This window comes from Manis pentadactyla, chromosome 7 (assembly GCF_030020395.1).
Source record: "Manis pentadactyla isolate mManPen7 chromosome 7, mManPen7.hap1, whole genome shotgun sequence".
Taxonomy (NCBI): Eukaryota; Metazoa; Chordata; class Mammalia; order Pholidota; family Manidae; genus Manis; species Manis pentadactyla.
This window is the reverse complement of record NC_080025.1, coordinates 1,617,573-1,643,633: the sequence shown is the minus strand read 5'-3', so window position 1 is coordinate 1,643,633 and position 26,061 is coordinate 1,617,573. Positions and strand designations below refer to the sequence as shown.

Genomic DNA, 26,061 nt, shown 5'->3' with positions numbered 1-26,061 from the left:
TGTGCAGAGCCAGTACAGCCTTCAGTGGGCATCTTGACACTTCTTCACCTTGTGCTGAGGTCCTCCTTGGTGCAGATCTGAAAACCCAGAAACTATTTCCCAGGCTCCCTTGCCAACAGGATTCCTGCTTTCTGAGGAACCAGAATGAGATGAGAAGGCTGGGAGCTCTGTGACACAGCCAGAAACCCTGAGATCGAACCCTGTCTTCACCATTTGTGACCCAAGTAACTGCTCGTTGTTTGGAATAGTACCTAATTTTCTCCAAGTTTCCATTCTTTTATCTGTAAAATGAGGCAAATGATAGAACCCATCTCATGTATTTGAAAATGTGTTGTGAAATGTTATAAAGGTGAAAGAAATAGACTGTATAAATAGTACCCATTTGATAAATATTAAATGCATTTCTACCATGGCCAGGCACTGCATGCAGCACTGAAAAGATAGATAAAGGAAAACAAAATAGATATAGCTTCTACTCATGTCTTTGTACATATAAAACTTCATGTATGTGTGTATACACACACATGCACACAAATGTATGTAAATATAAAAGTTTATGTTTACATATATGTGTATGTATATAATTATATGTGTGTATATATATATATATTTAGTTCACACTTTGCCTTACAATTCAAGTCACACACACACACACACATAGCAGGTGGGTGATACTGACAGACAAGAAGCCTTCGGTGTGGCCGGCACTCTGGAGCGGCACAGCGCACAGCCTGTGAGCAGGTGCCACAGCCCCTGTGTGTTCGGGCAGTGGGGGTGGAGGCTGTCAGCAACTCATTCCAGGTACGATGAAAGCTCTGAATTTGGGAGGAACATAGGGCATCTGGCATACTTTATTTCATTGAAAATTCATAGCATATGAAAATATTCTTTTCCCCATCATTAAAATTTGAATACTTTCTTTGGGAACATAGACTCAATATGCACATTTAGGAGTGAATGTGAAGATCCTCCACATTATTTGCTTTCTGGTGTCATTTTGTTAAAGCCCAGCTTCCATCAAGGTTTTTTGATATATCTGAACATTTGCAGAAGCTCTGGAATATTTGCCTCCCCAGAAGGATCTTATCATGTGAATCTGCACCAAGAAGTGGGTCTGGCTGCAGAGCTGGTTTTTTTCTTTGTTTGCCTTGAATGGTAATTAAACATTGACGTACATGGTTACAACATCATGTTTAGGCCCCCAAGCAGTCTAGTGAAATTGTTTGGGACTTTAAAAGCATCTGTGACAATAAGAAAAACCTACTTAATGTCAAATTTCCGGCACTAGGAGAATAATACACATTCTAATGAAATTGAGGAGTAAGAAAAGGTAGATACCATTGTCAGGTAATGCAGATGGACAAAATTGCTGGGTTCTTGACCGGATTAAGAGTCCATCCCACTTCTGGATGTCCAGTCTCCTGTACCTCACTGCTTCAGGCCCCTCAGGGCGTTTGCCATCCGTGGGATTTCCCAGCTCAGCTCACCCCCAGATGCTAACATCCCATTGACAGCAATTGGTTTAACATGCAAACACCTCCTTTTGAGGCAGCTAGTCCTCTAGAGAGGGTTTTGAAATGAGCTCTTATTTCATTTGAACTGGATTAAAATAGCATATTAGTATCCTGAGTACATTCAATACTACCTTTTCATTTCCATGAAATTTGGCAAAAAACCTTATAGGAGATAATATAATGAACAGAAGTTCATGTTCATGAAGCTCATGAAGGCCATTCTTTTGCAGGACCGTGTCATGAATATTAGATTTGCAAAGTATGGGTGGATAAATTGTTTCATATTTAATAGGTCTAAAATGTGAATATTTTCTCATAAATAGTATTGATGAAAAACCTTCCCAGAGTAATCTCCATATTCAAGAGTCAATTATTACTAACTAGTTTCTTTCTCTTTCATCTTCATGCAACATTTTAACCATTTGACTATGGACGTCTTCATTTTAAGTCTTTCAAAAATATCTATAGGAATTGTTGGATGTTAATAGCACTAAATTTTTGTGATTACTTGTGGTTATTATTAAGGAGGGGACTGAGTCTTCTGTTTATGAGGAATGTTAACTCTTTAATAGTTGGGACTTTTTCTGGTTATTTTGCAATCTCCACCTTGTACTCCCAGTTTTGTTTGTGGCATTCCATGTTTTGGAATAAAGTCATGGGGCCTTACTATTTCAGAGCACAGTTAAGTCTGAACAGTTTTGTTATGCTTACCCAGTATTTCAAATAGGCAGCAGGATGAGGTGCTGCACTTATTTAACTTTAACTTTAATACTTGGCCTTTAACTTGGCCAGACACCGGGCCAGTGTGAATGTCAACTCAAAGCTCAGTGCAGACCTCCAAGCCAGTGGTTTCCAATGTTAAAAATATTGTAAGTTGACAAGTTTTTAAAAGCTAATTATAGTGTCTCACCTTGAGTCTGGCAGAGACAGGGAATAAAAACAACATACCATTCATTACCTCATGTCATCATCTGTCTTGTTTACAAGGAGGAACTACTTGACTAACAATGAGGAATGAGACATGGCCATTGCGTGGAGCCACTGACATGGACTCATTCCAGCATACTTTTCCATAACTAATTTGAAAAGTGATAGTCCTAATGTGAAAAAAAAAAGGGAGAGAAGTCAGCTATATTCATGAGAGGTCAAGGACTGTTCTCAATTATCTGCAAGCTGGATGCTAGCCATGCAGTGTGTAACTGCAGGACATTGAAACTTCTGGCATCAAAAAGGATGGTGGCCAAGAATGTGACTTGTGGGGTGGGATTCTTGCGGGCAGCATGAACCTCACTGAGAATAAAATCCTGGGTCTACTAGAGGCATCAGTTTTCTCAAAACCATTAAGTACCCTGCCTATTGTCACTTAAAGGAAAATATGGGCGAGAAAAATACAAATACAGGAAATGTTATCAAATGCAATTTTAGTTTCATGCAGTAGTCTGTTTTAATTTTTTATATTTTTCACAAATTAGTAGATACTTTCAAAGTGGTACACATTCCAGTTTGCAGTGTCTCAGCCTCTAGAGACGTATGTTTTTGGTTCATAGGGACACAACTCTACTTGGGACAAAACTCTTTTTGCTCTAGTGGCCCACACAGTGCAGATGTCATTACTCGGCTGTGTGTGACTTTAGATACTGACATCTTCTGTGGTCTCCTTCAGCCAGTTCAGTTCGAACAGATCACGGTGACCCAGAGTCGCGTGCACACGAGGAGGGTGCGTGCCCTCACCTCGGTGAAGTGGGCTGTCCTTGGGATGTTCATGTGCCTGCTGAGAGTAGAAGGCTCTGAACAACAGCCAGAACAGCAGAGAGACGGGCGCTCTTGGCTACCCGCCGCCCTGATGATCTGTTCCATATCGGCTGTAATTCCTGCCTGGGGCACTTCCCGTCCGCCTTTTTGCCCATCACCATGCAGTGTGACGCTGCGTTATGAGAGCTCACAGTAACCGGCACCTTCTTCATGCTGTTACCTGAATGCCAGGTGACTTTTTAAAAATATATACGTACTTTCTGTTTTCAGACCAATTTCAGATTACCATTCCATCCTGGTAGGAATGGCGAAGGAAGTGGGGCCATTTGATAGTGTGAGAACGCATCGTTTGTTCTGTTTGTCAGTGACTAAGAAACTTTCTGTGTCCCAGAGATATTTTAAGTGATAACTGTGCTTATCACTTGACTAAGGATAGTTTATAAGTACATCAACAAAAAGTATCTTTTCACCTTTTTTCCCCACTGTACATGACCTGAGGCACAGCCACAAAGCTACACATACTTTACCCGAACATGAGTGTGAACACAGGCTGGTGTCACATGGTGCTATCATTTGCTCGGTGGACGCTCAGCACATGCCATTGTAGGACCACGTGGCCAATGAGGCAATCGTTTCCCTCGTTTTTAATCAGCAAACTGCATCCTGCATGAGCGCACTGAGCTACGGGTATCTGGCCTTATCAGACCAGTACAGTGAACTTTAAATTGTGGGGTGTTGGCATTTTGCATTCACATGTGGATTAGCTTCCTATACTGATAAATGTGAGTTCCTGTTCAAAGAATGAGTCCGAGAAAAGAAATTATTTTTAGAAAGAGGTAAATTATTTAAAATTGTTCTAGAAGATGCTTGGCCAGTCTGCCTTTTCCCCAAAAAGGAGCGCTGGGAGAGAAGCTAGTTTCCCCAATCGTAAGTCTCCACAGTAGTGAAGTGACTTGGGTGTTTGCTTCTTTGTGGGCCTGAACTGATTGGTTTAAACCAAAGTGCCATGGGATTAGCACTTCTCCTGCTTCCACAAAGCAAAATATCTAGCCTGAATGGACTGATAGTTATTGGACTGCATGGACTTATTATTTTCTCTATTCATTGTTTTGTGTAATGAAATGACAAAGGAGTATTTGTCAGGTGAGAGAGCAATGTTTCATTTTATTCTGCTTAACAATAGCCAGGGGTTGTATCTCTTAGTTCTGTTTAGCTTGTGGACACACCTTCCCCCCCTGCACACCAGGCAGGTGGCTTCCTGGGAGCCAAGGGCCCAGGAGATGCCCTCCCAGCACATGGACACGCTCAGTGAGCAACCCTGGGCCACGTCTCTGCAGACCAGCCCTTACACTGTTTATGATGATGCATCTCCTACTTCAGGAGTCAGCTTTCGGATATCTCACATTATCAGTTTGATAAAATAAGAGTTGCCTGTCAATTCCACAAAATCTTAAAAATAACAATCTTCATTTTTCCACCCTGAGAACGAGCATATAAAACGAGCCAAAGTTTTATTGTTTTTGATTATTTTAAGAAAATGACCACCACCACAATAAAACTTCATGCAGCTTCAGTGCCCTTTTTACAATGTATGGCACAGACATGGGCTATAAATATGGAGCATTACTTTTTAATGTAATATAAAACCTGAATATCAGATAAGCAGGCATCAAGAAACAGGAGGTATCAGTGATCATTCTCAATCACAGAAGTAGGCTACTTACCCGTTTTCTATGTCCGTGTGTAACACTGTGACAGATGTTTTTAAAGAATCCTTTCAATCACACACAGTGGCGGCTGTCACAGGATGCTCAGACCCGGGCACTGTGCACCCTATGCCTGCAAGTACTAACTGGAAGTGCGGAAAAGGTACTAAACCCAAAATTTCAGAATCTGGTTAGCTTTTCAATCAGCATAGTAGGGGCACACTTGAAAAGATTCTTGTACTTTTTAAAATAAACTTTAAAAAATTTTATAATAGTTACATATTTAAAGAGAAGTTGCAAAGATAGTCCAGCGACTCCCGCGTAGCCCAGGCCCAGGCGCTGCTGATGCCCCAGCCCTGAGTCGTTACTCGCTGGCGTTCGACTTGGCTCATGTTTCCGTCAGGTGTTACTAACGGCCTCTTCCTGTCCCAGGAGCCCACGCTGCATTTAGTCCCCGTTCCTCCTCAGGCCGCGACCATTTCCCAGACTTTGTTTTTGATGACCCTGGCAGTTCTGTGGTGAAGTGGCTAGGTATTTCTGTAGATTGTCCCTCAGTTAGAATTTGTCTGATGTTTTTCACATGTTAAGACTGGGTTATAGTTTCTTCTGAGGAATGCTGTATATTTTAACAATTGTGACTGAATGGTTTGGAGAGGGGGCCTGGGTCGGGCAGTTCTCCAGATGAGTGACTCGTTGACTCCTAAAAATAAAAGCAGTAACAGTTACAGTACTTAAGGTAGCAAGCAGAACTTAATGTATCCATGCATTTAGCTAGGACTTTGCAGTAAGATTGGAGCTATTATTATCAACTGTCTGGGTGACAGTCCTCCTTCTGAAAGCCACAGGAGATAGTAAATATTGTTGCTGAGATTTGATCTAAGATAGGTTCTTTGTTTCTAAGCAGCGTGCTATCCTGCCTCCAAAATACAGTCTAAAAGTAGCAGGAAAAAATAATAAATTAGTGGCAAATTTAAAGCTGAAGATGATTTCTCTCAATGAGTCTGTATATACAGTAGACTTTTTTTTTTTCTTGTGGTGTTAGCTGTTTGATATTTAATTAAAAATGTGCTATTTCTTAGAACTAGCAGGTGAATAAAAACAAATTTGAATCATTTTTCCATTTTTCTTCTAGTTCTCTTCTATTTTTCCTTCTATTAATAAAATACCATGGTTGTTTTAAAGGGCTTGCCTAGAAATGAGATTTCCCCACTGTCTGAATTTCTAGGTTAGTTGAGTCTTGTTTGAAAGTCTAAACATTCACATACAACCATTTATATTTTTAGTCAAAAATCAAATATATGCATGTATTTGTGTGTGTATAAAGTATAAATAATGTGTATATTTTTATTACTGGAAAATGGGAATTCTAGAATGATACAAATCTCTCCTTTTCTATGACTCACTTCATCTGGTAACCAGGACTCCATCCTTCCTTTTCTTGTAATTATTTTAGACATTAACATGTGGTGGGTTATATTTTTAATGCTTAAAGTGATCATGAATCTGAGAGTAAAATAGGAGCATCTGGTCAGTATAGACTGTAAACCTAATACACCCACGCTGTGTAGACAAGCTCTTAAGGATCCTGGAAAATTTCACTCTCTGGGCAAAAAAGTTGAGTTCCTGCTGAGAGCAGGGATTGTGGAACAGCCCACCTTGTGTGTCTTCCTGAAGCTTCTACCTAGGTAAGATGTGTTAATCAAGGGCTCTGTGTAGTCTTAGAATTCAACAACTGCAACATCGCCCATGCAAAAGTATTAACTGCTTGTGTACCATGAGTATAATATAAATGGAAGTCAAATCATTCTAAAATTAATCTTCACAACTGAATTTCTACTAATTAATTCTGGACCATAAGATTGCATTGTGTGTTCCTTTCATTTGTTCTGAGGTGCATTTCATTACTAATTTGGCTTTGTTCATTGTGTCCTATGTGTCTGAATGTATATTGAGAACTTTCTGTGTTGGAAACACTATATGCTTCCTTCCAGTTTCCTCAATAACCTGACATTTGCATGTGGGATCCTGTGCATCTGATTATGAGTTTGGAAACTCAGTGGTGAACCCTAGTGACTCTTGTGCATAATAGAAGGTTCATGGGGAGGCAACTTTGTCACCTTCCCATTATGTCAGAGACTGTGACAGGCCGGTCCTCTTCACGGAGACATGTCACATTGCTGGATCAAAGTCTCCAGCTCAGAATCTGTCCTATTAAGTCCCAAATCAAGTTACCAGATCAGCAGGGAGACCAGGGAACTTGGCCATGCAAATGTGGCCTCCTGGTTTAGCTAATCAGTATCTTGGATAAAATAGCCATTTTTCACAGTAGTGCTCTCGGAAGCTCACTCTCTCAGCTGCCTGGGCAGCACATGAACACAGCTCCCGGCTCCAGTGGCACTTGCCCATAATTTGGACAGTGCTAAAATTGAGTTCGGAAACAGATGCTCCCATAGTCTCCATGAGACAAGAGAGATGAAAGGAAGCAGTTCATTTCTGTGGTTCTGTGTGTCCTGGACTTCTCAGATCCAGCATTTCATGGGGACCACAGAGGGAAAGGAAGAGATGAGAATTAATCTAAGAGCAGCTGCAGTGTGGACACTTGCACAAGAAACAGACTCTATCATCACTTCCTTCAACCAGAAAATGGGAGCATTTCCTCATCTTCGGCACATTTTCAGCTGGTTATTAGCATCTAACACAATGATATCTGGTAGCCAAAGATTACCTCTTATCACTTCTAGCTTTTGTTTTTTACAGCCCTAAATTCAGGATAGAGATGACAGTCAAGTAGCAAATGAGGAGAAGGGTAACCATACAAACTCTACGGAATTGCTCTTCTAAAAAGAGTAAGAGTATAAACAACTGTGTAATACTTACACAATCTATTAAAGGTTTATACTAATGCTACGGAGGAGAAAGGTTTTGATTTTCGAGAATCTAAATGTTTCTAACACTTTTAAAGAAATATTCCCTAAATAGTAAAGAGGTTTCTGAAGAAATTAATTGATCACAATCATGTGAGAAATGGATTTTAAAGGAACATTTTATCTGTGGGAACCACATAACAAATACAAATCGTGTGATCATTTCTCCAGTTTTATTGAGATAAATTGGCCATATAACATTGTGTAAGTTGAAGGGTACAATGTGATGATTTGGTAACATGTATATATTGAGAAACTCTCACCAAAGTGACGTCAGTGAGCACATGCATCATCTCACGTAGCCACCTCTGGGGTGTGGTGAGGAATTCTAGATCGTTCATCTCTTAGTGGCTGCCCAGTAGACACTGCAGAGTCCTGACTGCAGTCACCAGCCCAGACGCCACACCCCCAGGACTTACTCATCTCGTGACTGAAGGTTTGTAACCTTTGACCACCTTTAGCCTCTTCCCCACCACTTCACCCCTGGCAGACTTTCTGTTTCTGTGAGGTCACTTTTATTACACTTTCTATCACAGATGGAGAATAGTATTTCTCTGCTCCCTTCCTCTCTGAACCTAGCTAAATAGCAAGTAGAATGAGGAGTGGGAGGGAAAGGATGAAGTCATCCATCTCTGGGAATAGGGAACAGCTACCTGGAAGAGCAGAGCAAGCCCTGGGCTGGGGCTGGGGGGCCACTCACCGAGGACCAGGCCAGGGAAGGGCACCGAGTGGGGTGTGGGTCCCTGCTTCTTCCCAGAGGAGGCTGTATCACGGAAGGGCAAACTGAGGGCCATGGTGTGGAGCAGACAGGCCAGAGCAGAGGGGCAGGAGCCTCCCTAAGACACAGGACAAAGAGCTGGCCATTCTGAGCAAGAGAACATGCACGAAGGTCCTCCTGGTCAGCAGCGGACTTTAGTGCGGAGGACAAACTGGCAACAGTGGTTCTATTTCCCATGATCCACTGGGAGGAACAGATTTCTGCTACTGAGCATGGGGTTGACTGTGTTGAGCCACAAAAATAGGAACCACCCATCTTAGCTTCCCTGTGAGTGATGGTCCTTGGCCCTCGTGTTGAATGCTGGTGAGCATGCTGTAAATGACAGGTCAGAAGGCAGGCTCCAGGTAACTGACCCACCCTTCCATGTAGCATGTTGCTGGCACCGGAGAGCAACCCTCTTAAAAGATGAGAAAGCTGCAGACCAAGCTTGGGCGCCTTGCAGGGCTGGAGGAGCCCCAGATCGCCCACTTGCCCCCACCCTGTGAGGCTCGTGGTCACTTGAGGCCTGCCTCTCCCATGTGCCCCCTGCCTGCCTTGTCCCCGCCACCTGGGCAGCCTTCCCTAGCCCTTCATAGTCAGAAAGTCCATAGACCAAAAATAAACAAGTTTCCCAAGAGTTAGAGCTTTTCCCTTTGGGCTTCATAAAACAGTACATCACTGAATGTGAACAACACTCCCAAGAGAAGCTTCCCAAAGTATTACCAACAGGAAGAAGCAGGAGATTGCCTTTCACAGCCTCCAGCATCTGCCGGTGGCGTAATTCTGAAGTTAAAGTCAGAAAAGGCATCAGAGAAGATCAGGCGGCGGGAGCAGCTTGCTCCTGACCTACTGAAGGACTGCTGTGCTTTAGGAAAACCAGCTCACTGTGCAGGCAGGGCCTCCCGCAGGTGCTCCCAAACAGCTGTCCTTGCTTTAAGCTCCATCAGTGTACTGGGCAGCTCTCACAGCGCCACACACTGGGCAGTTGCACTTGTTTAACCGCAGCCCTGGAGGCCCGAGTCCATGGTGGAAGAGCTGGGTCCTAGCTCGAGGTCTCTCTTCTGCTTGCAGATAGCCACCTTCTCCCCGCGACCTCACTCCCTGCCCCAGGGCATGCCCGTGCCTAGTGAGTCCTTATAAGGGCACCGTTTTAGTAGATTAGAGTTCCACACCAATGATCTCATTTAACTGTGATCATCTCCTTAGGGCCCCATCTCCAAACACTCTGGGGCTTAGGGCTTCAGGATGTGAATTATGGGGGGTGTCAGTCCGTAACAGCTCTGAATAATTATTTATTAACAGTTGATTCAGTACTGTATTGTCAGATAAATACTTGCTATGCAGATATTCTGTGTTGCCAGTTTAGGACAGAGCCATATGTTTGGGTAAAATGACATCATCGTACAAGAGGAAACACCCAACGACCACATGCTGCAGAGATGACACGCTGGCTCAGCAGAGACAACCTCGTGAAGAGCCTGAACGCAGAGCCAGGACGCTTTTCCAGAAGCAGTTTGGGGCCTGCTCTGATGCAAAGATAATTGGATAATCAAGTGCCCAAATGTTGTGCCTAATTGTAGAGCAAAGTCGAAAAAAATCAGCCTAGAAAAATGCTTAAATTATGCATAGCTAAATGCCCATTTTAGTCACAGAATAATCTTTGTAAAGGAGGCACAAGCCATTTATCTTAGATATAAGAAACAGAGAATGTTAATCTTTAGTTGTATGTAGTAAATATTATTCAATAACAACAGAGAAAGTAACATACAACATCTGTCTTAGTGAAGCAGATACACAGTATTTATCTCTAAGCAGTGCGACTTCCTACCTCTGAGAAAAACTTGCCATGAACCTCTGGGAGGAAACAGGGAGTTTGTGTTGTCGGGCTTCTATTAGAAGCCTGTGAAATGCGTACAGATGCTTTCATTTGGGTGCAGTTACTCTCCTTAGGAAGAAAGCGGTAACAGGGCACATAATTTAGTAAACCTGTCCCCTAGTTTCTAAAATGAAATTCAGCTTTTTTCCCTTGACCGCGCACCTCTTTCTCTTCTCTGTGGCTGGTCACACATCTCATGTGTGCTTTCATGCCGTGGAGTTACAGGTCAGGTAGAAGTTAGCAGGTGAAAGTGTCTGGGAATAGTCACCTGGTCCACAAAGACACCTTGAACTTACCTGATTTTTATGGCAGAATTAAGACAAAATAATGAAATAATGAGATGATGTTACTTATGATACCCTCAAAGATTCTCTTACTTTTCAACCTATGTGAAAATAATTCTAGTAACACTCATATTTTGTCTAAAAAGTGTTTCCTTTTATTTGTTTTTAACACCCAGCTTATTACCAAAAGAATTTAAAATTTTCCTGAAACCTAAACACAAGGTAGCAAAATATTTAAACACTGTACTAGCTAACAGTGCCACACATACTAAATACGATTTTGTGTTTGAGAGGTCATTGTGTTTCCAATGAGATGATATTTTTGGTATAAATTAAATTTCTAATTTTGTTAGCATTTTATGGCAGATGTTGTGGATTGGCCATGCAAATACCACTTTAAAAAAAAGACATTTCCCTCTGTCTTCCTGCACTCTAGAGTCTGGGATACACTAATACTGCATTTCCAGAATCTTTCAGTGGAAGGAATGACCAGGTGACTTCCTCCACCTTGAGATCTAGCAGCCACTTGGCACCGTGAGACTAAAACTCTTGAAGACGTTAGCCAGGATGTCCAGGGCCATGGAAAGTAAAAGTGGAAGTCAGAGTTCTTGCTGACCTGACCTTACCTGCCTGTCTAGCACTTCGTGCCTCCATCCTTGTTACATGGAAAAGAAAATATTCATTTAAGCCAGTGGCATTGAGCTTTTTTCTGTAATAGCAACCAAATGCAATCCTGATATTGGTATAAAACAAAATTCACAATATTTAGTGACACTTTTACTGCAACCTGTACAAATCAGTAGCATCTAAGATTACTTAGCTCTGTTTGTAGTAGTATAAAGTATGGATAGATATATTGCACATGTGGAGTCGTTTCCATGTGATTATTTTTCAATAGGCGTATGTAATAAATCTGCTTTGGTATCTCTCTCTATGCATAAATCTTTGCTTTAATCCAAATTAAGGACCATTATTGGGAAACTACTCCGATTTCCCCTTCAACAGCCCATGTCTTACGTGTTTATTTATAGAACATCTATTAGCAGAGGTTAGTGAGGGCTATAAATCAGTCATTTTTTGGGATATCCGTCTGTCTGCATTCCAGGACTTTGGTGGTCTGGCAGAAAATGAGCTAGTTGGGAGGGAATGGGGGTAAATTCTTGATGTTTGTTGTTCAAGCAGCCTCGCCGGATGGGCACTGCAGCTGGGTGGGGTCCTCACGGTGAGCACCATAGCCTCTCGCCCCCTCCTCCTCCTCCCCCAACCTGGGAACGCCTCACCTGCTGAGCTCGGTGCTGGTTCTTCCACCTCCCCTAAGCATTATTTTCACAGGGCCCTAAATGGTGTGTTGGGAAACCCTAAGTAGTTTCGAGCCTAGAATCTCTGGTTCTGATGTGTGGGTGAGGTCTGGAGCCCCTGGTTTGGGCAGTCAGAGGGCAGAGCCCACAGCCAAATCAGGGTCTGTTAATTTTGTGGGAATTGCTGATGCCGCATTCTCCTAAATGGCAATAATTAATCTGTCAATCTCAAAGCTTCTGATTAATGGGAAAATAATACCAGGTCATCTTAAAAATTTTCAGGTATTACATTCTGTTACGGTATTATGTGGCTGAATGATTTAAGGACCAGCCTTAACTGAGGTTCTAAATTTGAAGGACATTTTCCTTTCCTCTCTTGTTTCATGCAGAAATCAGGAGGCCAGCAATGCTGAGTGTTGGCTAGGAGGACAGAAATTATCACTGAAAAGAAGTAGATAAGTAGGCTGAGTCCTGAGCAAAAGGTCCCACTGACCCCTAGGGAGGCGGCAGCTGCTGGCCTTGGCTCGCCTTGAGGCCGGCCTCTCCGCTGGGCGCTGCCCTGACTGAGAGGCTCTGGACCCAGGCCAGCTGCTGTGGGGCATTTCTTTCACCTGACCTGCAGGATAAGCACTGTGGACACAAAAATCTGTAAGAGCTGAGAGTACGGCTTCCCTCTGGCTGTTTGTTTTATTTTAAGGACATTCGACACTTAGCATCCACTTTGGCATGTCTTCCACATGACAGATGCCTCACCAGGAGCGCTGTGACTGTCTGTCAGTGTATTCAAACTGCTGGCCTAGAGGCTTCTTGAACACAATTATTCTTGTTCCTAGTACCTGGGCACATGAGACAGCTGCACAGATAATTTTGGAAGAGGATCAAAGAGGAAGATGAACCCAGGCTTCCATGGATATTAACTAGAGACCTGCGACTGGACCCACCAGGGTCTCACTCTGACTCTTTCCTCTAAAACATGTTCCCACCAAGCATTCATAGATGGGCTGATGGAAGTCAACATCTCCATGTAATTTAGGATTGGCGTTCTTGGCAGCAAAGAAGCTGAAAGCACTAGTGCTGATAACTAAGCTAAGCTTCATTTTGTGGTGGCATTTAGGGGTCTTCTCTCCGACTGTTATTACAGTATGATGTTGCGCAGTCTGCTTTTATAGTTGTTAGAACACATGTATGATGACACATGCTGAAGGACTCACCTGGCCTGGTCCTTGACCGCTGGGCCTGCGTGTCAGCTCCTGCCCACAGCGCCCAGAGTGCTCTCCGCCCACACGCGCACCCCTGCTGCGAGCCTGACCCCAGAGACCTTCCCGGCTGCCCACCCGGAGCAGCACCTCCCACCTCTTTCTTTCCGCTCACCCTGCTCTCTCTCTCTTCAGGCTTGTCACTGGCATGTTTTTATTATCTGTTTACTTCTGCTGACTGCCCTAAACTCCAGGCTCCGCCAGATCAGGGACTTGGTGTATTTGCTTGTTTTTTTCAACCTTATGGCTAGAATGGTTGTTGGTGCCCAAAAACATGTGCTATAGATTTACAAATTAGACTATGGCTAGTAATTATTGCTTGGTGGGCACGGGGGGAGTCAGCAACCTCTGTCATGGCTAAAAGCAGGTATCTAAGCTTGGTAGTTCCTTTAAATTACAAAATAATACTAAGGATTGTTTTACTCTAGCCACTGTTTTTAGTACCAGGAAGTACAGAGAAATATATAGCTTAGTCATCATTCTGGAAAATTTTACAGCACAGTGGGGTAGAAAGACAGATTCACAACTGAAAGCAGTACAGACTGGATTAGTTTTGGATTCCTTCTAAAACCTCTACAAACTTGTAAGTCCTAGAGTAGGGAGCAGAACAAAAACAGTAATAATGTGGACTATGGGAATTTGAAGAGCGTTCAACAAGGAGGGAGAACATACAAGGGAGAGAAGCGGCATCTTAGATGGAGGCCAGAGCGAAGGGAGGCAGAGTCGGGCAGCGTGGGAGGCCTGGGGGCTCACCCGCCCCCGGCTGGGATGGGGGTCTCGAGGGAGCGGCAGAAGCTGCACTGGACCGCAGGGCGTTTGGAGAACACCCACTGTGCGCGGGGGGGAGGGGGGCTGCCCCTCCGGACTCAGCTGTCAGCCTCACTGTTTTGGTTCACAAAATCAACTGATGCTGATGTGCCAGTAAAAAACAGAGAGAAATAAATGCCCAGGTCCATTAAAAGAAGAAACCGCAAATCCAGTTACTCATATATAAACACTGACAGGCATAGTATACAATATGGAATAAAAATACAGAGTATCAAAGGTGAATGTTAAATACATGTCCGTGTAGTAGAAATGTTTTTGACCAATTAAAATATTCAAAAATTCATGCTTCATAAAATTCAGAAAAATTAATATGAAAATTTGGAAATGAAGTATTTAGTACTCTTAAAGGCCATCCTCAAAGAAAAACACAATAGAAACATCCGAGTCCCCTGTAGTCACTGTGCGCACATTCCCAACAGCTGGAAGCGAAGGTGTCAGTTCTCCATGGGGCCTTCGGTGTCCCTCAGAGACCATGACCCCTATACCTTCCACTCAAGTTTAAGTCCCGCTTTTTTCTGCCTTTGTATTTAGACTTTAGTTGGATTGAGGATCCTTTTGAAAACAATGTTCAGCTGTGCAAAAATACAGCACGTGCTCACTTTCTAGCTTGTTCCACCGTGTGTTCCTAACGCCCCTCTGCTTCGCTTGTCAGAGATTGCGAAGGGAGGCTGTGGGGACCCGGGCGTCCCTGCCTATGGACGGCGGACTGGCGGCCGCTTTCTCCACGGGGACACGCTCACTTTCGAGTGCCAGGCGGCCTTCGAGCTGGTTGGCGAGAGAGTCATCACGTGCCAGCAGAACAACCAGTGGTCCGGCAACAAGCCCAGCTGCGTGTGTGAGTAGCCGCTTGGCGCCCAGGGCCCCAGGGGCCTTGCGCGGTGCGGGGCACCACGGCCACATGAGTAAGCGCGGCCTTCTCCGCGACTGCGTGGGGCCAAGGCTGGGAAGGGGCACGAAGTGATGTGGGTGAGAAGCAAGCCACTCCGCAGTGAGTCCACCAGTGTCCTTCCCAAAGAAGAGTACGTACATAGTCTTGTACAGAGCAACTATATGTTCATACACAGTATACATGTATTTACAGCTGATTTTTAAGTACACATTCTTAAGAGTAAAATGTCCAAGAGATTTTTATATTACTCGCCCAGATCCTGGCTGGGTTTTTGAGTTATTATTTCTTCATTGTTCCCCCGTAACTAATAAAAAACACAAACCTTGAAAAAGATTCACTTTAAAAGCAAACATGACACATGAAATGAAAGTCATCATAAAAGGTAGAACAGAACCAGAATTATTTTCTGGAAATGTCTCCTATGACATAGATATACCTTCTCTTATTAATATTTGCTCTTTTGAAGTGAAGAAGTTATAACTAGAAATTGTAACTTTTACCCCAAGTTTCAGCCAACTTGATAGGATCATGTTTTAGTCCAGTTGAGAAGGAGTTTCAAACCCTCGCTCCTGGCAGGTAGGGTCGCCCCCCAGATTCTAGCAGTTGCTGTCAGGTAGCCAGGCCTCTGGAAATGTTCAGCACTGTCTGAAGTCTATTTGTGTTTGCAGTTTCCTGCTTCTTCAACTTCACTGCGTCATCAGGAATCATCCTTTCCCCCAATTATCCGGAGGAATATGGGAACAACATGAACTGTGTGTGGCTGATCATCTCCGAGCCGGGCAGCAGAATTCACCTCATCTTCAACGATTTTGACGTGGAGCCTCAGTTTGACTTCCTTGCAGTCAAAGACGATGGGGCTTCTGATCTAACCGTCCTGGGCACCTTCTCTGGCCATGAGGCGCCCTCCCAGCTGGCCAGCAGCGGGCATGTGGTTCGCCTGGAATTTCAGTCAGATCACTCCACTACTGGCCGAGGCTTCAACATCACCTACAGCAGTAAGCGCGCCCGTCCTGGGACCACCCCGCCCCTGTGTACACGTGTGGTTAGGGGACTTTCAGGGCTGGTACGTGTGAGGTTTGATAGCCTTGGTCAACAGAATGAGAGTAGCAAAATGGTAACGTCGTGATCCTGCTGTAACCTAGAGCATACATGACTCTGTTCAGGTTTCTGTCGCAGTCGCCCTGCAGTGAAGACTGGATCTCACGTGTTTTTCTCTCTCTCTGGTTCCCCTCCCTCCCTCCTTCATTTCTTCCCCCTTCCTTCCTTCCATCCCCTCAGGCATCCTCGATGCCCCACGACAGTGTAGTGAGAAGGATCAAGGCATTTGGTATCAGGAATCAGTGAATCGGGATGAGACAGCTAACTTTTTTGTGCCTCAAGTTCCTTGTTTGCAAAACAGATTATATTTAAGAACATGTACTTAAATGCATTGTTGAGGTAATAAAGTAAGGTAGTAATGTTAATTGTGAGTTACAAGTTAAAATTTACTGACTGCCTCTTCTCTCAGGACTGTGCTTAGGATTTGCCAATAATTATTTCATTTAACATTATAGTAACTCTGGGATATATGAAATAAAGACAGCTCTGCTCAGATCACCAGGGTGTTCTGCCCAAGGGCCGACAGGGAGCACGGGTTCTGGGCTGGATGTGCCTGACCCAAAACCCCGCCCCCCACCAGTGTGCCTCTTTGTTTTTCTCAGTGTTACGAAAAGTGCCGAAAGCTGTTTGGTTGTATCTGTGTATCCACCTGTCCTCTTTTGCTGGCTCTGTCTCACTGGGGACCAATATCTTGTTTATTTATCTATTTATGAATATATAACTGGAATTTAGGACAGTAAATGGCTTTATAAGCAGGTTCTGCTAACTTCATTTTTAATACACATAATTAATATTTGAGTATTTTTATTCTAATTATTCCTTTTTTCTTTTCCTTTTCAGCGTTTGGTCAGAATGAGTGCCACGACCCTGGCATTCCCATAAATGGGCGGCGTTTTGGTGACAGGTTTCTTCTTGGGAGTTCAGTCTCTTTCCACTGTGATGATGGCTTTGTCAAAACCCAGGGGTCAGAGGCTATCACGTGCATCCTGCAGGACGGGAACGTCGTGTGGAGCTCCACCGTCCCCCGCTGTGAAGGTTGGTCCACCCTCACCTGCCACTTACTGTCCTTTGAAATGGTGCATCCGACTTGAACAACAAGGAGCCGTATTGGTTTCCTAGAGCTGCCGGGGCTTAGCCCTCAGGCATTGGGTGTCTCCCAGGCCCGGCTCACAGGGTAGTGGTCACGGCTGGTTCCCCCAGAGGGAGAGAGGATGCACCTGTTCAGGCCTCACTCTCACTCTTATTACCCCACATGAGGACGACTCTGTGCCCAAATGTCCCCTCTTCCTGAGGACACCTGTCGTCGTCGATCAGAGCTGCTCTGATGACCTCATCTTAGATAATTACACACACAGTGACGCTGTTTCCAGGTAAAGCCACACTCTGAGATGCTGGGGTCAGCAATCCAAAATATGAATTCTGGGGGATATAATTCAACCCAGAACAACAACATAGTTTTAATTAACTCATCTGTTGCCCTGAATGTAGCTTGTATAAACACTGTCTCACAAATTTTCTTCTTAACATTTCCACTTTGGTTGCCTAGGTAAGAAAAGCAGAGGGGTAAGATATAGTAAGGAGGGTATTACCTCTCATGTTTGTCAGGTGAAAAATATTTGCCTGGAATATTTCACACATTCACATCCTTCCTGTGAGAATGGTCTGTGCATAATGAGCTAAGAAAACCTTTTAAATAAGAGTTATCTCCAGTAAATACCAAAGCAATACAGATTTTTTTAAAGGAAGTAGACATTTTTTAGAGCAGTCTCAGACTGACATTAAAATAGTTGGAAGATACAGAGATTTCCCCACATACACCCTGTCCCCAAAATACACAGCCTGCCCTATTATTGACACCCAGACCAGGTGGTGCGTTTGTTGCAGTGATGAACCTACAAAGACATATCGACCTCAGCAGAGCCCACTGCCTGTGTCAGGATCCCTCGGTGCTGCATGTCCTGTGGGTCCGGACAGATGTGTAGTGATGTGTGTCCCCCATCAGCGTCATACACAGCAGCTCACTGCCCTGAAGCCCTCTGGGCCCCACTGCTCATCACTCCTCCCCGCGTCCCCCGCAACCACTGATCTTTCTACTCTTTCCATACTTTTACCTTTTCCAGAATGTCACACAATTGAAGTCATACAATTCTTTCAGCCTTTTCAAATTGTCAAGAAATGCAAATTTTAAAACAAAGGTAAAATACCATTTTTGTCTAAAAGATGGGTGAAATTTTTAACACAGTAAGATAAAATATGGGTAAGATGGTGGAATAACTGGCATTTTCCTGGCCATGCTACTGAGGATATATAAATTTTTTCTTACTTTTTGAGTCGTAAAGTGTAGTTTTTGATCAGTATTATGAGGACATATTCAAGCAAAATCTATGAACAGATGTTTTTTCAAGAATGTTCTCTGCAGTATTAAATTTAACAGCAGAAGTGGGAAACTAGTAAGTTTCAAACCAAAAAGCATTGGTGAGATAAATCATGACACATCTGCACACCAGGATCACATGTGTCATTAGCAAAGATGCTCATTTGATGTCACCATGTGAAAGACTGATGATATAAGCACATGTGTTGTTCCAGCCATTTTGGAAAAATTAAATATATCAATATATCATGATAACAGCAATAAAAAACTGAAAACTGAAAAGAAGGGTTAACACCAAAATGTTCATCGCAGTTATGGGAGAAGTTTCCACTCTTTGTTTACTTTTATTTTCTCAGTTGCCTTTGGTCACTGGGTGTTTCTTTTATAATAAGTAAATAGAAAAGCAGTACATTCCATATAACATCTGGAGTTGAGGGTTACTGTCCCCCCTGGAATGACAGGCCTAAGGTCACCAGGCAGGCAGCCTAAGCAGACCCAGAACGAGTGTGCAGGGGAAGCCCTGGCTGGTCAGCCAGCAGTGTGGTGCACCAAGGTCGTGACTTACTGCCCAGCCTGCCCTCAGCCCTGCTTCTAAGCCATGTGTCATTATTTTAAGTCAGCATTGGCTGACTCTGCTAAAATTACAGAAAGCTATTTTCATTTCTACACTTCTACAAACTGTTCAAACAATCTGGTGGCCAGTGAGCACCACATGGGGGCCAGAATTTGATAAATGGAAGGGCAAGAAAACAATAGTAGAATTTTTATTTTTATCCATATTATAAATGATAAATGTATCATTTTAATAGTTTACATTTGTCAAATGTAGTGTTAATTAACAGATAGGTCATTATGCTTCATAAATAAGTAAACATACACTCCTGGGTGCTCAAGAAAATGATAAGAATTGTGGTGCACGATTGAACGTGCTCATGGTGCTCCAGCCAAGCACATCATTATTGACTTGGAAGCACGAATGATCCATGAGGAAGAAGCGTCAGACAGACAGCCTCTAGCCTCTGCTCCCTTTGGCCACAGGTCTTACTGTCACACGTGGCTCACCTGTAATAGGCTGTGTGCAGGTGCCTGGTAAGGTGCGGGGCAAGTGTGTTCCTCTGCACAGGCAGGGAGGGAAGGGGGCACTAGTAAGTTGCCAGTGATGGTTCATATAAAGTCAAACAAAAAGGAAAATATCACATTAAATGTGAGTGGAGAATTCTCATTATTGGGAAGAGACCTTCAGATGCAGTTCAGGCTTGTTATCCAAAAAAAAAAAAAAACCCTAACACAAAAGACTAGTTAACGGCAAAAGAGATTTTAAAAATGTGTTTGTATGAGAAACCCAGGTACTGAGCAAAGGAGAACCTGAGAGCGTGTGTGTAGATTCTCTGATAATATAACTTGATATGTCAGTCGATGCCCCTGCTGAAGAGAAACTGAAGTCCTAGTTTCAGAAAAAAATGGGTTTAGGTGAAAGAGCCAAATGCCAGTGAAGGATTGAGTGATCCAAGCCACCAATTTTACTCAAGAAACACCTAAGGGACCTCACATTCCTTAGAGAAAACACATGCTTATTGTTTTTCCCAAGGGTTACTTTTATAATCACTTATATAATTGGTCATAAGATGAATGTTAACAAATTAAAATAATTCTAGACCAAATGCACGGATTGTATTCCAATTAAAGTGTAAGTTATAAAATAGTAGAGCCATAGGCAAATATCTAGAAATTCACAAGCCTGCCCTCAGGGACTATATTAAAGAGGAACTGAAACCTGTATCATGTGCTGTCTGGAGCCTTGTGAAGGGAAACCTGTTCTACTCAAAAAAACGTGAAATAGCAAAGCTTGTGCTGCACAGCAAACACCTCTCATGTTGAGCAAGACGACCAGAAGCAAAGGAACTTATTACTAATGTTTACAATTTAGAAAAAAACAAAACAGTATTATATTAAGCAAAATCAAATGTTAGAAACTATTATGCAATACAAGAGTGAGTCCCTTGTTAATATCAATAAAACAGACAAACCCTCTGTGATTTTGCTAAGGAGAAAAGGAAATTATAGGTATTTAGCCACATAAAAGAGAAATAGTCATGTTACAAAAATTAATTTAACAAAATAATAAGTTGTTATTACCAATAATAACATTGCATACAGAGTTAAAGCTTACAATAAAGCAGTTTTTTTTGGAAAATGTGTTTACTGATTCTGGCAGTATTTGCTGGATGCCAGCACGTGGGCATACTGCATGGCCTTTAGATGGAAGATTTCTCTGTGGATGTGTTCTGCCTCTAACCTGCCTGTACTCTTCTGCGCATCTCAGTGTCATTAAAAGCACAAGTAATTTTGGAGGAAAAGGACTGTACAAGAATACATCACCAATGCTTTGGCAATGAATTTTAAAGTGGAAAGGAAATTGGTGATTTCTTAGTAAAATATGGATACCTAAAGTGACCCACCTAAAAAGTGCAAAATGCACATATACAAAGTACCATGGAAAGAGATTCAAGAAAAGATTACAGATTGAGCATTGAAATGTTGAACACTGACAAAGACAGAGGTATACCACACAGGCAAGTAACTCGTCTTTCAGGTCCAGAGACTGGGAAACCATAGCAGACGGTGGGAAGGTGCGCCAAGGTATCCGCACAGCCAGGATTAATGGAACACGCCCCGGCCAGATGATTACATTAGAGTGACATTGAGACGGGCTTATTTTAAGAATACAATACTGAATAATTTCAATGCACATAGTCAGCAAATCATAGTAAAATGTGCATCCTAAAGGCCTTCTCACATGTGTGCCTTTCCTCCCCTGTATGACTGTGAACACCACTGGGGCTGGTCTGAGATGCTCTGTGTCTCCACCAGTCAGGACTTCTATCCCTTGTCCCCTGTGGTCTGGTGAAACCTTGTGGTGGGTTCTGGCCAATAAGGTGAACAGGGAAGGGATGTACTCACCTGGCCCAGAGCCTTTGTCCATGGGCCACAGCCGCCTGATGGAGCTGTGGGGTGGGCCCTGGAAACGTAGGCCGTGTGAGAGAACCCTGTCTTAACCATAGCTACGAAAACCGCAGAGCCTAATCCAGGTTGAAGCCACCATTTAATGTGCTGGTATGTAATTCCATTGATCTACCATACAAAGACTAAAACGTCTATTTCATCAGGATAAAGTAATGCAAGTTCTGAAGTGCACTGTAAATTATAAAGTGGTGTGGAAAAGATGAGATACTAATAAAAGAATAGTAATGTGTGACAATTCAGGCACATTTCAAGAAATATGACAACTCAAAATTTAAAAAGAGCTTTACAAAAATTAAGGAAACTTATTTTCTAAATATGTGGGAATTGAGGCTTATACGAAATAATTCATCACAGACATTTAGAAATGTCTCAATCATACTTTTAAAAAAAACTATTTGCTGTATGTCTTTCTTTTATAGTATCTTTGGATAAACATGGAATCAGCAAAATCAATATATTTAATTTGACTTATGCTGTATCATAAAATGAATTTACTCAAAACACAGGAATTAAATTCTTTATAATACTGATCTATATGACCGTAAAATTACTTGGCTAAAAGTATGAGTTTAAAGACTTAACAAAAATAAAACTACTGGTAATAATTAGTAAAAACAGGTTGTTTTTAAATTAATGATCACATAAAGTGAAGAAAAGTTTTCTTCTACAACTCAGTTCATAAAAGTGGCTCTAATTTCTTATTTTGTAAGTGTAAACATAATACCCACTGCAGTTTATTTAGAAATGAAACCCTTATCAGGAAAAACGTCATCTACACAGGAATCACCAATGCTGCCAACCATTAACATTTTTTGAATTTCCATCTCCTCTTTTCTTTGAATGTTTTTCTTTGAATTCTTTGAATTTAGATTATACAGTATGTACAATTTTGTATCCTGCTTTACAAAATAAAATATTGCAAAGATGTTCTAATATTAGCAAAATTTCAAAACACTACCTCAAATGTATTTGTGACATTGCAGTCAATGCAGTCTTGGTGTTTTCATAATTTTTTACTATGGCTATTTCCATAGATTTCCCTATTAGGTTTTATTTTTCTAGCATCAAAACCTGGGTACAATTTTAATTTTTTACAGCATTTTAAGGTATATTGCAATTTTTCTCCAAAAGGAATATTTTTCCAAAAAGGATTTTTTTTTTACTAGGAAGATTTCCCTATGTTTGATATCTATAGATTCACAAATATGATTACCGAGATGACAAATAAGTGAGAAAAAATAAATCAGGAAAAAAATGTGGATTGGCAGGAACATGTTACATTCATGTTACAATTTAACAATTCCTGCAGACTGTACAGAAATGTATAGTCACCTTTACTGAGCACCAGGCACATGCCTGACCTTCAAGCCCTCCTTTTTTTTTTTCAGGTAAATAGATTGAAAAAAAATTTTTTTATTAAAGCATTATTGATATATAATCTTATGTTAGTTTCAAATATACAACACCGTGGTTCGACATTTACCCATATTGTCAAGTTGTCACCCACTGTAGTATGGTCACTGTCCATCAACATAGTAAGATGTTATAGAGTCATTAATTGTATTCTCTATGCTGTACTACCATCTCTGTGACCAACCTATATTGTGATTGTGAATTATTGTGCCCCTTTATCCCCTTCTCCTTCCCCCCTCACCATGTCCTACCACTGCCCTTTGGAAACCACTAGTCCCTTCTTGGTTTCTGTGAGTCAACTGCTATTTTGTTCCTTTAGTTTTGCTTTGTTTTTATACTCCACAAATAATGGAAATCATTTGGTTATTTGTCTTTCTCTGCCTGGCTTATTTCACTGAACATAATACCCTCTAGCTCCATCCATGTTGTTGCAAATAGTAAGATTTCTTTTATTTTTATGGCTCAGTAATATTCCATTGTATATATGTACCCATCTTCTTTATCCATTCATCTACTGATGGACACTTAGGTTGCTTCCATATCTTGGCTATTGTAAATAGTGCTGCAATAAACATAGGGGTGCATATGTCTTTTTGAATCAGGGATCTTGTTTTCTTTGGGTAAATTCCTAGGAGTGAAATTACTGGGTCAAATGGTATTTCTATTTTTAGTTTTTTGAGGAACCTCTATAATGCCTTCCACAACAGTTGCACCAATTTACATTCCTACCGACAGTGTAGGAGGGTTCCCCTTTCTCCACATCCTTGCCAGCATTTGTTGTTTCTTGTCTTTTGGTTATTGGCCATCCTGACTGGTATGAGGTGTTATCTCATTGTGGTTTTAATTTGCATTTCCTTGATGATTAGCAATGTGGAACATCTTTTCATGTGCCTGTTGGTCATCTGAATTTCTTCTTTGGAGAAGTGTCTATTCAGATCCTCTGCCCATTTTTTAATCAGGTTATTTGCTTTGTGGTTGTTGAGGCATGTGAATTCTTTATATATTTTGGATGTTAACCCCTTAGCAGGTAAGTCATTTACAAATATATTCTCCCATACTATAGGATGCCTTTTTGTTCTACTGATGGTGTCTTTTGCTGTACAGAAGCTTTTTAGCATGATGTAGTCCCATTTGTTCATTTTTGCTATTGTTTCCCTTGCTGATGAGATGCATACAGGAAGAAGTTGCTATGTTTATATTCAGGAGATTTTTGCCTATGTTTTCTTCTAAGAGTTTTATGGTTTCATGATTTACATTCAGGTCTTTGATCCATTTCGAGTTTACTTTTGTGTATGGACAATAATCCAGTTAGACAGCAATCCAGTTTCATTATCTGACATGTAGCTGTCCAGTTTTGCCAACACCAATTGTTGAAGAGGCTGTCATTTCCCCACTGTATATGCATGGCTCCTTTATCGTATATTAATATCCCAGATATGTGTGGGTTTATATCTAGGCTCTCTGTTCTGTTGATCTATGGGTCTGTTCTTGTACCAGTACCAAATTGTTTTGATTACTGTGGCTTTGTAGTAGAGCTTAAAGTCAGGGAGCATAATCCCCCCAGCTTTATTCTTCCTTCTCAGGATTGCTTTGGCTATGTGGGGTCTTCTGTGGTTCCATATGAATTTTAGAACTATTTACTCTATTTCATTGAAGAATGCTGTTGGTATTTTGATAGTGATTGTACTGAATCTGGAGATTGCTTTAGGCAGGATGGCCATTTTGACAATATTAATTCTTCCTATCCATGAGCACAGGATATATTTGCATTTATTGGTATCTTCTTTAATTTCTCCCATGAATGAGTGTCTTGTAGTTTTCTGGGTATAGGTCTTTCATCTCCTTGGTTAGGTTTATTCCTAGGTATTTTATTCTTCTTGATGCAATTGTAAATGGAGTTGTTTCCTGATTTGTATTTCTGATCATTTGTTGTTAGTATATAGGCATGTGACAATTTCTGTGTATTAATTTTGTATCCTGCAACTTTGCTGAACTCAGTTTTAGTTCTGATTTGTTTTTTGGTTGAATCTTTAGGGTTTTCTATGTATAATATCATGTCATCTGCAAACAGTGACAAACTGTCTTCATTGTAATTATAGATCAGTGTTGGTTATACAGCACTTCAAGAATTGATACCAACTAATTCTTTATCAATTTTTAAAAATTTGGTCTTTTAACATTCACCCACAGTTTACTGTGATATATGTGGCAAATTATTTTGATTAAATGAACACAAACTAAAGTGAATAAACACATACACACAGATCCTGTTGAAGTAGAGTGTATACCTGCACATGCATACCCACCCACAGACCTCAGAGCATGTCCAGCTTTGAGGTTACCCATCAACATCTGTTTGTTGGATCCCAGGTTCATGCAGAGTGTGGACATCCATGGTGTGCAGCCCATGCACGTGTTGGGACGACTGAGGGTGGGTCATCCAGGGAGCTGTCTGGCACAGAGCGCCTGCGTAGACTGTGCCCTTTTTAGATGAAAAGAACTTTGCTGTGAATTGATGATAAATGTCCATATGTGGAATATATGTGCTCTGCTTCTGATAAACTTAGTTTACTTGGGAGTCAGTTTTGCTGGCCGACTTGGCATCATGGAGCCCACGGCCACAGAACACACGTGTGCTGTCGTTGGGGTGCTGCATACGTCCGTATACCCAGTTTGCCTCCCTAACCTCCTGCCTCGTCTTTCAGCCCCGTGTGGTGGGCATCTCACAGCATCCAGTGGTGTCATTTTGCCTCCCGGATGGCCAGGATATTATAAAGATTCTCTGAATTGTGAATGGATCATTGAAGCAAAACCAGGGCACTCCATCAAAATAACTTTTGACAGGTAGGAAAAAAGCGTTTTCTTCCTTAATTTGGACCTAACAACCATGCATGCCCAACCTATTTATTTAAATGGATCTTATGACTGAGAAATATGACATTGTTTAGTGGGTTCCCCCAGAGGAGTCTGCTTAAAAGGAAACAGGCGCTTGCTGGGTGAGGTCCCACATTGTGCTCTCTCAGCCCGCAGGGAAGTTGCCGCCGCAGGCTTGCTTGGGGATGCGGCGC

At 42.0% G+C, this 26,061-nt stretch overlaps 1 protein-coding gene across 1 annotated transcript in view; it reads left to right on the top strand.

Moving 5' to 3' along the window:
* Positions 1–26,061, top strand: part of CSMD1 (CUB and Sushi multiple domains 1) — a 1,485,257-nt gene that overhangs the window by 1,178,975 nt on the left and 280,221 nt on the right. The window contains exons 13-16 of the mRNA XM_036898253.2: positions 14,848–15,030; positions 15,753–16,079; positions 17,023–17,217; positions 25,699–25,837. Of these exons, the coding sequence (XP_036754148.2) occupies positions 14,848–15,030; positions 15,753–16,079; positions 17,023–17,217; positions 25,699–25,837 (844 nt within the window). The remainder of the gene's footprint in view (positions 1–14,847; positions 15,031–15,752; positions 16,080–17,022; positions 17,218–25,698; positions 25,838–26,061) is intronic.